At 45.3% G+C, this 13012-nt stretch overlaps 1 protein-coding gene across 1 annotated transcript; it reads left to right on the forward strand.

Moving 5' to 3' along the window:
• Positions 1-2167: 2167 nt before the first annotated feature.
• Positions 2168-11795, forward strand: FUT10 (fucosyltransferase 10 (alpha (1,3) fucosyltransferase)). Its single transcript, XM_010567058.1, has 4 exons — positions 2168-2257; positions 3779-4064; positions 8994-9829; positions 11545-11795. The coding sequence occupies exons 1-4, from the start codon at positions 2177-2179 to the stop codon at positions 11767-11769; spliced, it is 1428 nt and encodes a 475-aa protein (XP_010565360.1). The 5' UTR covers positions 2168-2176; the 3' UTR covers positions 11770-11795.
• Positions 11796-13012: the final 1217 nt, after the last annotated feature.

Raw genomic sequence — 13012 nt, forward strand, 5'->3', positions numbered from 1 at the left:
ACCGGAGGATGCCCCGGCGGGGAGCAGGGCCGAAGCTGCAGCCTCCTGCCGCGGCTGTGGGACTGGCTGAGCCTCGGGAAGGGAAGGGGCGGTGTTGGGGGGGGGGGGCGGCGCAGCCCCAGCGGGGATGCTGAGCCCGGAGAAATGGAGCGAGGCAGGGCTGGAGGGAGAGGCGGCAGGGAGAGCGGGTAGGAAGTCTGGAAGGATTTGCAGGGAGCTGCTGCTCCCGCGGGACAGCCGGAGTGGTGGTTTACCCTCCTTCCCTCAACTCCTCCGCTCGGCCTGACGGAGGTGGGAGAGCGCTGCAAGGTCATCTTTGCCAGCGGAGTTGGGACAGGACAGATCCTTGTGTGGCCCACGGCAAGCGCGGACTGCACCGCATCGCTAGGTAAAAGTACTGAGGGCAGGGCGCTGCACGTGCAAGAATGAAGCCCCGACCCAGCGCAATACCCTGGGGCAACTGGTACAGCACACCCATGGAGTGGGCAGTTCCCCCTCTAGAAGAATACCTAAAAATGGGAGGATTACAACTCTTTTACCGGGCAGTGGGTAGGGGGACATTCAGTGGGTCATCAGAGTCTTACTTTTTGCTGTGCACAGGGTAAGACGTGGTGTTAAAGATACTGATCTGCTCCAGGATGTGCCTTGAGTAGCTTTTCACCAACACAGCTGTGGGCAGAATTCAGCCTCTTCCCCTCCTGATGCCCCATTTTGGCTATAATGCAGGAGGCACAGAAGATGCAGAGGCTTTATAAAAGATCCTACCTGATCTGAGAAGTGCTCAGCTGGCAGGCGTGCACTTCTGTGCCCACACAAAACCTTCAAAAGCAGCTGTCCCATGCAGAGCAGAACTCACACAGCATGGTTTTGTGTAAGATTTTACTAAAGAGGCTTTTCTTCAGAGGTCAGTGGGAAGGGATGAACTCATATTGCAGTGGAAGCAGAAACAGGATCATTTTTTAATCTCTAGCTGCCAGTGCCACAGAGGTAGTACTACAGCAGGCAGTAGTTTTGGGACCCATCCCTCTTTGTCAGGTTTTTGGAACTTTGTGAATGGGATTAGGATGGGGGGAAGGCTGGCAGGTGCATGCATATGGAGACAATGCAATCACATACACCTTCTTTTCATGGAAAACCAGCCTAAATGACATGAGGCACATCTCTGAAAGAGCTAGCAATTAAAGTAGCAATTTATTAAATATTTTTGTGTGTGTTTCTGCTCTCTGAGCTTTCAGAATACTCAGATTTTCAAACTTTACTCCTCTGTATTGAGAGATAAAGTCTTACTGTTCTCCCATCCTCTTTTTTTTTTTTTTTTTTTTTTTTTTTGGGGGGAAGCTGGAATTTGCACCTACTCCTGTTGTCAGGAGTTGGGATTTTCACACAGTGAAATCCAGCATGCAGCAAAACACTAGGGCTCTGAAGGCTAAAAAAATCATTGGGGAAGGGAGAGAGTTATTTGAGAAGAGGCAGACCAGCGCAGTTGTAGATTACAGGGGAAGGGGAACTTGTTAAATTTAAATGTTTTTAGGTGTGGAGAGCATTTGTGTGTATGCTGTATGTTTACTTTCTCTATGCATTGGGCTAGATACACTGATGAACAGAAGTCCCAGAAGACTGCCATGTAGTAAGTCCCAAGGCCAGATAGTTGTGTGCCTCTTCCAGGAGCATTTTCAGGGCTTGCCCAGGGAAGGAAAGTCTTTCATTCCTCACCTGTTTATGAGTCTGCTGAAAAGCAGCAGTTGCCATCTGAAACTGAGGAAAATGGCTGGTGTTCCCACACAGGACCGAGCCAGGCCCATCAGTGTCTCTCTATGCTGACTGCAAGGATAAGAGGATGTGTGACCCTGCTTTGAGAGGATGCCCAAGTCCAGGGTGACCAGAAGGAGAGTAGATGCCTGGGACTGTGCATGAGAGTGCTGTTTTGTGCAGGCTGGTTTCTGGATACCTGGCTTAAAATGTGGCTCTGGCACCTACAGAAAGCTACAGGTAGACATCAAGCTAACCACTGAGCTGAAGGAGCATTTTTTATTGATACTGTACCCTTTTTCAGCAACGGTCACCATGAAGAGTAAGGATGGAGTGGGAAAGCCCTGCAGCAAAGGCTGAAGACTTCAGACAAACCAGCCTTCCTGACACTTAGCTCTAACTGCTCTGGCAGGCCTGGCAGTGCAGCATGATTAGGATGAGGAGGAAGAAACTGTGGGCATCTTGCTTCTGCTTTGCAGCTGCCTTTTTCTTCGTGGTTACACTTCAGGTACAGGGGCAAATGGGGGTGTATGCATGAGATTGCTCTTGCTCTCAAAGTATGACACAGTTCTTTCAGATGAGAGAGAGCATTGTAGGCAACAGAAGTTTTCTGTACAAGTGTGTGTTTAAGAGGAGTGTTTAAAGAAACTCTGTCAGCAGCATTGGCCTGGTGGTAACAGCTGACTCCAGAAGTGACATCGCACAGAAAACACCTTTCTTGCATAGCTCCTTGGCTTTTGGAGGAGTTTCTCAGGAGTGGTGTACCATACCATGCCATGTTGTGTTGCCTGCATCCAGTATTGCCTCCTCTGTTCATGTGTTTGAACTCATTAGGCAGGGAGGCAAGGCTGGACCCATTTCATATTAATGTGGCAGACAGACCAGGGAAATCTGAGCACATGAGTAAGTGGTAATGGAAATCTGTCCATCAGTCCTGACTCAAAGGCCATTCTTAGTGTTGGAAAGTCCAGTAGCTGGTCAGTGAAAAAATGCATAAGAGAAAAATCAAGATGGAGGCATATTAATTTGTGGCTGGTGCAGGTTACCCTAGATTTTTGTTAGAAGAGAACAACTTTTAGACAAATTAAATCAGCCTTGTCTGGCAGTCATGGGACTGTAGGAGACTTCAGTCATGAGAAGGCCGGGATCTGCCCCAGAGATGTCTTTCCACTTGGGCTGTGCTCTGAACTGAGGCTCTGGTTCAGACAGGTACCTCAGGTAACTTCAGTGAAGCCAGCAGGAGGACCTCTGAAGGTCTCCCAGGCCAGCTGCCTACTCCAAATTGGAGCCATTTCTTGGAGGGCAGTCACTGACACTTAATGGTCACTTTCAGTTGTGTTCCTCTGAACAAGGCATCCAAAGGTGATATGGCTCCCCTAGCACAGGAGTAACACTAGCAAGTCTTTAGGACCTTTATTGGGAGGGTTTGAGACTCTGCTGCACCTCCACAGCTAAGCAGATTTGGAGCTGGTTAGGGCTTTCCTCTGCCTGGGTAGGTCTGGTGGGTCTTTCACTTCTCTGCATGCAGATGAGATTTTTCTCCTCTACCTAACCATGAAGTTGTAGCTACATTGTCTTTTAAGACTTGTCTGCACCTGGTTTGTTCAGTCAGTGGTTTAAAAATTAAGAGGAGTGAGTACAGGTGGCCACACAGAGACATGAAAACTTCATGGTTTATTTACAGCTAATTTCCAGAAGAAAGCTCGCTACTGAATGGCTGTTCTCTGTTTTGTGCTTTTTCCAAGGAGAAAGTGGAAGTTGTGTTGTTAAGTCATGTGTGATGTGGCCATATCTCAGTACAGAAATTTATTTTCTCCCTTCTTCTTACAAATCCAAATTAAAGTTTTTGCTGTTCTCACATAAGATCACCTGGATGGTGGCTGCAGTCAGTGAAATGCATCCACGTTGATTGACAGAAACTTCACATGCAGACTTAGTTAGTGCTTGATGCTTAAACTCTGATTTGTCAAGTGGGTGTCCTGGCTAATGACAGTGATGCGCTGTGATTTTTGTGTTTATTTCCCTGAAGGTTATCACTGAACTGGGCAATTCAGAGAATAAGGTGGCAGTAATCTCCAGTTTACACAGTGGCCCATTAAAGCCTGTGGAGATACACGCTTTTCAGTTTAAGAAGCAGGAATTTCCCAGCCGCTTCAAGACAGAGTCTGATGTAAATCACTATCCCATCCTGCTCTGGTGGTCCCCCCTGACTGGGGAGACAGGAAGACTGGGTCAGTGCGGAGAGGATGTTTGCTTCTTTACTATCAACAAGACCTACCAGCACAATCAGATGACGAGAGCATTTCTGTTCTATGGTAAGGATCTGTTTCTTTTTAAAGGAGTAACTTTCCCTCTTGCCCAGTTATTTTCCTTTAGAGATAAATATTCTAGGTGGCAATCACCGAGAGCAGGAAAATTACACAGCTCATTGTGCTAAACTTTGCCTGGTGGTGAATACCATCAGTAGGGATCCAGAGATGTACGTTCCCTGTAAAAGGACTCTGAAAAGTGACGGTGCACATCTGTGGGATGACCGTTGCCTTGTCTCATGCTGCTTTCCGATCACATGTGCTCCCTGTTTATGGGAGGAAAGATAAATTTCCTGTAGTTGCCAAGTCATGAAAAGACAGTCTGAGATCGAGCCAGCTTTTTCCAGTCTTCCAGCTTGTCACCCCTAGCAGAGGTTCTGCAAGGCCTTTGTTGCACTTGGGCATGTCTTTTGTCTTAAAATAATGCCCTTGCTGGTAACTGTGCAACTCCCCTGGCTCATGTGCTGAGAGATTGCTAGCAGATTATAAATGGAAAGTAGTGAAAGAAATCTATTGATTCTGCACAAGGAGCAGCAGCTAGTGCAACTTTCTGAGCTGCTCTGGCTCAGCCGCCTCAGAAACTTCCCACTATGTGTACTGTACAGTGAGTCTACAAAACACAAAAGAGCATCTTTTAAAAGTAGGCCTTATTTTGTTAATTTTGTTCTTTTTCCCCATATGGTTGCTTTTCAGAGAAAAAGTGAGTTTTAGTGGAAAAATAAAGCCAAATGCTTTTTTGTGACTGGCAGGTTCAGCTCCTTTGTCTGGAAACAAAACAAAATAAGAGAGTCCTGAATCTCATTCACTCAGTCAGGATACAGGTGAACTGGAAATATAAGAAGGAAGGACCTTTAGCTTGGTTCTTACCAGTGAACCAAAAACTTCTTATCACTAGTCTTTTCAGAGCTCCAAGTAGGTCAGCTTTGTCAGTTGATAATAATGTGGTCAAGTATGAAAGCGAAGGAATGACAGCAAAGGAATGAGAAGCTGACCCAATAAAAGACAAGTAAAGCTGTGTTTGCATCACATGAAAGCTGTAAAGTCTGGTGGTTTTGGTCTCTGGTAGTAACTCTGTTTCAACATTAGGACTATTGTTCATTTTCAGCAGGCTTGTGGACATGCTTTACTTACTTATTTTAAAAGGACTATTTACACTGGACAAAACACTCTCCTTGTAGCTTTTTAATTTTTCTAGTGATGCTGGCTATGAACTGTGTAAAGAAAATGTCAAAATATGCAAAAATATTACTTATTTTTAAACCACAATAAATGATCTCACAATGCTAAAACCTCCAGAGACAAAGGTCATAGGTGGTATTGAAGGTGAAAAAAAATGCTGCGTCAATACAGAAAAGCTACATCCCCCCACACACCACCACCACCGCCCCCTGCCCCAGCCACCTTGATGCACTGAGCTGTGGGCCTGCAAAAAGGCAGATTTTGATGTTCCAGAATTACCCTCTAAACAGCCTGCTGATTGAAGACTCGAACATCTGCATTTCCATGCTAAGGTTGGATCAGGGTACAGTTTCACTTTCCAAAGAAGCTGCATTAATTTCCCCCTAATATTTGGTCAGTGAGCTAGTCAAGAGAAGAATGATCCAAAGCTTAGGAAAAAATATTATGCAAAAATATGGGGTACAGATGTTTTTGAGCAGAACTGCTTTGTTAGGAACACCTTTGCAGCTTGTCCTGATTTACTGTCCTGGCCTGGGAACCCCCTAGGTGTAGGTGATGACTTTGTCAAGTGCCACCATCTCCTGTTTGGAAGTGAGATGTGGCATCCACTTGCTGGATTTTGTCTCTGCTTTTGGGAGGGATTCCCAGCTCCACTTTTTCACTGTCACGTACTTCACAGAGTTTTGCATGTAGTGAGTGCAATGCAACTGAGTCAGCATGAGCTGGATCTGGTGCCGTGCTGTCAGAACCTCAGGGGTGTTGTTCCTAAGGGAGGAGGATGTCCAGCTTTTCTGCGCTGGAGCATTCAGTCCTTGTAGTATGAATCCTGAATGAAAGATGTCTCCTTAGATGCAGAACTTCTGACAGCATCTGTCTTTCTCTTCTGCACTTTGCCACATACATAAGATTTCCTAATTTGTAGTTTGGAAGTTGAAATTGCTTGTAATTGTAGTCTTGTGCTTTCTTTATCCCCTCATAAGCGCCTTTATTTCCTTCATCTCATGGAGTAGGGAACATGCTGATGTTATCTTCCCTTTAATCTTTAAGAGCCTTTTGTCTTCTTGTTGGACTGATATCGATTGAGCATTGCATTAGAATTAGTCATTCTGATGTGCTCTGATCTATAGAGCATTTTTCTTTAAGTTTCTCTTTGCCTAATTTTCTCCTTGTTTAGTAAGTTTTGCATGTTGCATTTTTGTCTCTCTCTGTATTGGCTTTGTGGGACAAGGTTTTGGTAGCAGGGGGTGGGTTACAGGGATGGCTTCTGTGAGAAGCTGCTGGAAGCTTCCCCTGTGTCTGACAGAGCCAATCCCAGCAGGCTCTAAGATGGACCTGCCACCGGCAAAGGCTGAGCCCATCAGCGATAGTAGTAGCGCCTCTGTGATAACATATTTATGAAGGAAAAAAATTGCTGGGACACAGAAACGGCAGACAGAGAGATAGTGTGAACATGTAAGAGAAACAACTCTGCAGACACCAAAGTGAGTGAAGAAGGAGGGGGAGGAGATGCTCCAGGCACCAGAGCTGAGATTACCCTGCAGCCCATGGTGAAGACCATGGTGAGGCAGGCTGTCCCCCTGCAGCCCATGGGGGTCCACGGTGGAGCAGATATCCACCTGCATCCTGTGGAGGACCCCATGCCAGAGCAGGCAGATGCCCAAAGGAGGCTGTGACCCTGTGGGAATCCTGTGCTGGAGCAGGCTCCTGGCAGGACCTGCAGATCTGTGGAGAGAGGACCCCATGGAGCAGGTTTTCTGGCAGGACTTGTGACCCCGTGGGGGACCCACGCTGGAGCAGTGTGCTCCTGAAGGACTGAACGCCATGGAAGGGACCCACGCTGGAGCAGTTTGTGAAGAACTGCAGCCCGTGGGAAGGACCCACGTTGGAGAAGTTTGTGGAGGACTGTGTCCTGTGGGAGGGAGCCTGTGCTGGAGCAGGGGAAGAGTGTGATGAGTCCTGCCCCTGAGGAGGAGGAAACGGCAGAAATAACGTGTGATGAACTGGCCATAAACCCCATTCCCTGTCCCCCTGTGCCACTGAGGGGGAGAGGTAGAGAATCCGGGAGTGAAGTTGTGCCCAGGAGGAAGGGAGGGGTGGAAGGAAGGTTTTTTGAGATATGGTTTTATTTCTCATTACCCTACTCTGGTTGATTGGTAATAAGTTGAGTTAATTTTCCCCAAGTTGAGTCTGTTTTGCCCATGATGGTAATTGGTGAGTGATCTCTCCTGTCCTTATCTTGACCCACGAGCCCTTTGTTATATTTTGTCTCCCCTGTCCAGCTGAGGAGGAGGGAGTGATAGAACGGCTTTGGTGGGCACCTGGCATTCAGCCGGGGTCAACCCACCAGACTCTCTCATCCCTTTCCTTGTCTCATTCTTTCCTGCATTTTTCTTCCCTCTTCCCTGCAATACTACCTTAAAGAGGGAGCGAGCACCCTTACGAGGGGTGCAGCTGAAGTCTTATGGTTTCAATCCACAGCATTTTCATTATTGTCTGTATGCACTGCTGCTTCTCTTCTGGGGATCACTTAGAACAAAGTGTTTTCAAAACCAGATAGGCCTTATAAGCTTCCCTGTGAGAATTTGATTCACTTCCAGTTTTCCTCACATTCTTGTATCACTATGACACGTCAAAACCAGAGGCAGCAAATAGCATTTTTCAGAGTGGCACAGCCCTTCGTCCTTTTGGTGTTGAGGGCTTGGGACCACCCTTCAGTTGAAAACAGTCAACCTCCCTCGCTTGACAATACCAGTTGAAAGTTTTGTATGTTCAGTGCTCGTACTTAAGTAAAAAACAGATACAAGTAAAAGTGAAAAACAGTTACAAGACAGTGAGGAAGTATCTTGACAGAGATTCATCAGCTTTCCATTTAATCTGCAATAAGGCTAGTTGTATAAGTGTCATACAGCGATACTGAAGGGAGAGCAAGTGTCAGATTCATGAGCTGATATTTTGAATTCAGTTTTGCACAGATCAGACTTTGAGAAAAGGCATCTAGGTTTGTCCTAAAGCTTCCACCACAGCTTTCCAAAGTTGTTATGGAGGCTCTGTGTCCTTGTGGGGAGGCGCAAGCAGCTGCAGTGGTCTGTTTTTAGACTTGAGACATTGTTCTTCTTCTACTATTGGCATTTGTTTGAGGAGCCATCTTCTGCCAGAAGCTGCTGCTTTATGTATCTGGGAGGCAGCTGTGATAACATTATCTCTTAATTCTCTCTTTGATAAACTAAATAGATTGGCTTCCAGAGTCTCTATAGTACAATGTCTTTCCAAGACTTGAAGTCATTCTTGTAATTTTTCTCCTTAACCCTCTCCAATATTTTAGCATCCTTTTTGTTATTTTGGTACTAGAACAAAATTGAGCCCTGCAGTAATCATTTTGCTCACATCATAGATGGAGACAATACCATCTGTTCCCCTATTTACAGAACTTTATTAGTCTGATTTCAGTGCATTAAAATATAAAATTCCTAGTGAGCCTTGAAATGAGAGGCCTTTAAACTAATATCACCTGAAAGGAAACCATTTCTAATATTAACTACTGATCCCCATTCTCTAGATTATTCTGTTGCCAAATTCAGTTTTATCTATCATAAGACTCCTCTGTCTTTGCATGAATTGCTCTCTTTGCAGTATTGCCTTACAATGTCAGAAATGTGATGGTTGTAGGGCTGATATTAAATTAAAACTAGACTTCTGTGTCATTGTACTTAGTGTTGCATGACAGGGGCAGACTAAACACTGTTTGCTTTTGTCTAGGTACTGACTTCAGTATAGACAGCCTACCTCTCCCTCGTAGAGACTATCATGACTGGGCCCTTTTCCATGAAGAGTCACCAAAAAACAACTACAAACTCTTCCATGAACCGACCATCACCTTATTCAACCACACTGCAACCTTTAGCCGCCATTCTCACCTACCGCTGACCACTCAGTACCTTGAGGATGTAGAGGTCCTGAAGTCGTTGAGGTACATGATCCCACTGCAGATGAAGAACAACTTGAGGAAGAGGCTTGCACCACTTGTATATGTGCAGTCTGACTGCAACCCTCCTTCTGATCGGGACAGCTACGTGCGTGAGCTGATGTGCCACATTGAAGTAGACTCTTATGGGGAATGTCTGCATAACAGAGACCTTCCTCAGCATCTCAGAAATCCAACTGCCATGGATGATGGGAACTTCTATAAAATACTGGCACAGTACAAGTTCATTCTTGCTTTTGAAAATGCTATCTGTGAAGATTACATCACTGAAAAACTCTGGCGGCCACTGAAGTTGGGAGTGGTGCCAGTGTACTTTGGGTCTCCCAGCATTGTAGACTGGCTTCCTAGTAACAAGAGTGCGATCCTGGTATCCAGTTTTTCACACCCTCGGGAACTGGCCCACTATATCAAAATGCTGGATACAAACGATCAAGAATATGAGTCCTACCTACGATGGAAACTGAAAGGGGACATTTCCAACCCAAGACTGCTTACAGCGATGAAGGAACGGAAGTGGGGAGTGCAAGATATCACCCAGGACAACTACATTGACACCTTTGAGTGCATGGTGTGTAACAGAGTGTGGGAAAACATCAGAAGGAAAGAAAAGGTACATGTGACTTTGTCCTTACGTTTCAGAGAGGCTTTAAAATGGCAATGGGCTCAGATTTGTCCCAGGAAGTTTGGTTACCAGATTTCTGGCCAGCCTACAACCACTAGTATTGCAATGCCATTGCAATGTGCATCTTCACATCAAAAGGTGTTGGCAGAAGGTGCGGGTGCACGGCCAGAGCATGTGTCCCTCATACTGCAGCAGTGCTTGAGCTCATACACATTGACCGTTGAGCTGGTGGTCATTTCAGCAGAAGGCAGCTTGAATTGTTCAGGGAGGAGGTTTTTATCAGGTTACAGAGAGTAGCCTAACTTGCTGACTTGCTTTAGATAACCTGAACGTTAGGAAACAGGTTGCCCAGAGAGGCTGTGGGATCTCTGTCCTTGGAGGTGTTTTAAGACTCAGTGCTGCCCTAGGCAATTAGATATGATTAGACATGTTTGGAAGAGGAAACTGGACTAGATGATCGCTGCAGGTCCCTCCTGACTTAAATACTCTATGACTGTCTGCATCTGCATATGTGTGGGTACATTCAAAGCTGTAGTGACAACATGCCATTGTCTGTGGCCACATTTGGTGACTAAACATTGGAACATCGATATTTAAGCCAGGTTGTGCGTTTGTGAGAGGAATTGGACATCTTCCTCCTGGACTAATCCTCCTGAAATTATGCTGATAGAGACCGGCTAGAAATGGCTGTCTTATCAGGAAGCCCAGCACTGAGGGTCCAGCAGTCTTGCAAGGGTGCCAGCCATGACACCAGCAGGCCAGTTCAAAGGCACCATGAGCTTTCAGTCTCCTGAGGCTGCTAGCTGTGGTGGATTTGGCTGGTATAAACAGAGCTTTACCTGGAATTAGACTGAAGCTAAAAACTCTCACCACATATATTTCTGAGTTGGTGGATGCTCATTTTAATTGCCACATTCCTTTAAGGTTTCCAGGTTTATGTACCAAGAGTCAGTAGCCATTTTTTAAACTCTCCATGAACTCAGTGGAGAAAAAAACTCAAAAAACTTTTTATGTCCAGCTGTCCGATATTCATTAGGCTGTATTTTAGCTGGTCACAGTCTGAGCAGTACACTATATGGTCAGCCAGTAAAAGGGAGATGAAGAAAGCATTTGAAGTTACTAAGGTGAGCTGAAGTGATGGGGAATGCAGACTGGTAAGCATTACATTTAAGCAGGCTTTCCTGTTTGAGTCTGGTGCAAATGTGGACAGATGTCCTCTCTTTGAGCTAGAAATACAACCATGGAAAGGTATAGAATAAGTTAGATACAGATATTCCTTCCCCATGCTTTTGTGGCTCTCTAGTCAAGAAAATTATGAAGACCAGTTTGCTCTCCTGGTCAGATTCATGGCTTGTTTTCTCTCCTTAAAAAAATCTCATTATGTGTGTGTATATTTAAGATGAAAACAGAATATAATTATGAAAATAGAATTCCTTGCCTTAGAATTTCAATTTGGGTGGGCTGGTGCTGCTCATTTGCAGCCAGACCTGATCTGAGACTCAGGCTGTTGTCAGCATGACTGGCCTTGTCCTGGACACTGTGGGGAGAGCTGACCCTCTGACATCCACAAGGACATGGCTAGAGCCTGTAGTGGGAAGGAAAATGTCACTGACATGGTTTGATGGTTTACTAATGGCATAGCACCTTTCTTCTCTGTCTGCCAGGGTCCCTGAATAACCCCTTTTATTTCTCTCCATTGCTAGGGATGGCTGCCTCAGAGATGGAAGGCTCAGGTTAACCATCTGAGCTGCCCCAAACCAGACGCATTCTGGTTCTCGTCTTCAAACCCTGGCTGGACTTCTCTCCAAGACATGTGGATACCAAGCTTTGAGCAATCCAAGAAAGAAGCCTGGGCGCTGAGGCACCTGGTGGAAAGGAACAGGAATTTTACAGCTCAAGAATTTTGGATGCTTGTATTCAAGGAATAAACACAATGACTTGTAAATCAGAGTGAGCAATTTGTAGGAGTCTGTGGAATTTTCTTTTGTGGATGACCTTATCCTATGTGGGATTGGTAGCCATAGGAAGTAGACCTGTAAGACTGAATTTAGTATGTTCAGTGCTGAAGGGGTACTAAGGAGTGCTAAACAATGGAATCATCCTGCCAGGTGATATGTATACATATATATTTATATTTACATTTATATTTATATTTAGATTTAGATTTATAATGATTTATATTAGTTGTCATTAGTTCAGATGTTTGAGCATTAAGACACAAGTCATCAAGGTTCTCAAAGTGCAGTTTTAAGCACACAGCTAATTCCCATGAAGCAGGTTGATCTCCCTCCATCTTTAGATACATACCTGTGTTCATGGCCTCAGGACCCCTTTTTTTCCAGTCCAAGACCCTCATTTGCTGCATTGATAGCCACAAGTTGGAGAGGAGCTGACATCATTGCACTGGTACAGCTTCTGTGCTGCTCTGGTGGTAGAAGAAAAACTTGGGACTGTGTCCCTGGCTAGCTGTTTATTATCAATTTTCCTGGCATCAGCAGATTTAGCAGGGACTTCACAAGCTTTGTGTCCTGACACTGCCAATGTAAAGTGCATTAGTGCTTGGCACAAGGAAGCACCATCTGATAGTGTCCAGGGACAGATTGAATGAAAAACGTGCTGGCTCAGATTTACCCGCCATCTTCTGCTAAAAATAAGCAGAGCACATGAATATCTCCACTCCCCAGAAATAGGGCTGGCCTCAATCTGACTTTCCTTCTTGCCTTTCTGATGATGGATGAGTATTTGTATCATGTATAAACGTGGAATTACGTGCTTGAAAGGGCAGGGGTAAAACTGAGAGTCCATTGGTACTGAAAAGTCTTCAATAGGCACAAGTAGAGGTACACAAGCAGCCTCCCTGTTTTAACACAGAAAACCCCAAATTACTTTATTTGATGAAGAAAAAAAACTTGGTGATCTTGGTCATCATTTGCGAAAGGACACAATTTTGCCTGCTATGCAGGCTGTTGCAGTTTTCATCCCAAATTCTTCCAACCTCAGTCTAGGGAGGAGTCAACTTCCACAGGGTCTGCAAAATGGCATTGTCTGGGTGGAGCCATTCAGATGAGGTACAGTCATTCATACACGTGCCCATGTATGATGACAGAGGCAGATGTCACTACTAATACGGAGTTCTTCACATTGCTGGAAAAGCAGATTTTCACCTGTCTG

Source organism: Haliaeetus leucocephalus, unplaced genomic scaffold, assembly GCF_000737465.1.
Source record: "Haliaeetus leucocephalus isolate CR32 unplaced genomic scaffold, Haliaeetus_leucocephalus-4.0 Scaffold225, whole genome shotgun sequence".
Lineage (NCBI taxonomy): Eukaryota > Metazoa > Chordata > Aves > Accipitriformes > Accipitridae > Haliaeetus > Haliaeetus leucocephalus.

What these genes read in the sequence shown, in the direction of transcription:
- FUT10 (XM_010567058.1), top strand. Translation starts at nt 2,177, where the DNA reads ATGATTAGGATGAGGAGGAAGAAACTGTGGGCATCTTGCTTCTGCTTT. An exon ending in TCTTCGTGGTTACACTTCAG is followed by an intron (nt 2,258 to 3,778) that starts GTACAGGGGCAA and finishes ATTTCCCTGAAG; the next exon opens with GTTATCACTGAACTGGGCAA. An exon ending in GAGAGCATTTCTGTTCTATG is followed by an intron (nt 4,065 to 8,993) that starts GTAAGGATCTGT and finishes GCTTTTGTCTAG; the next exon opens with GTACTGACTTCAGTATAGAC.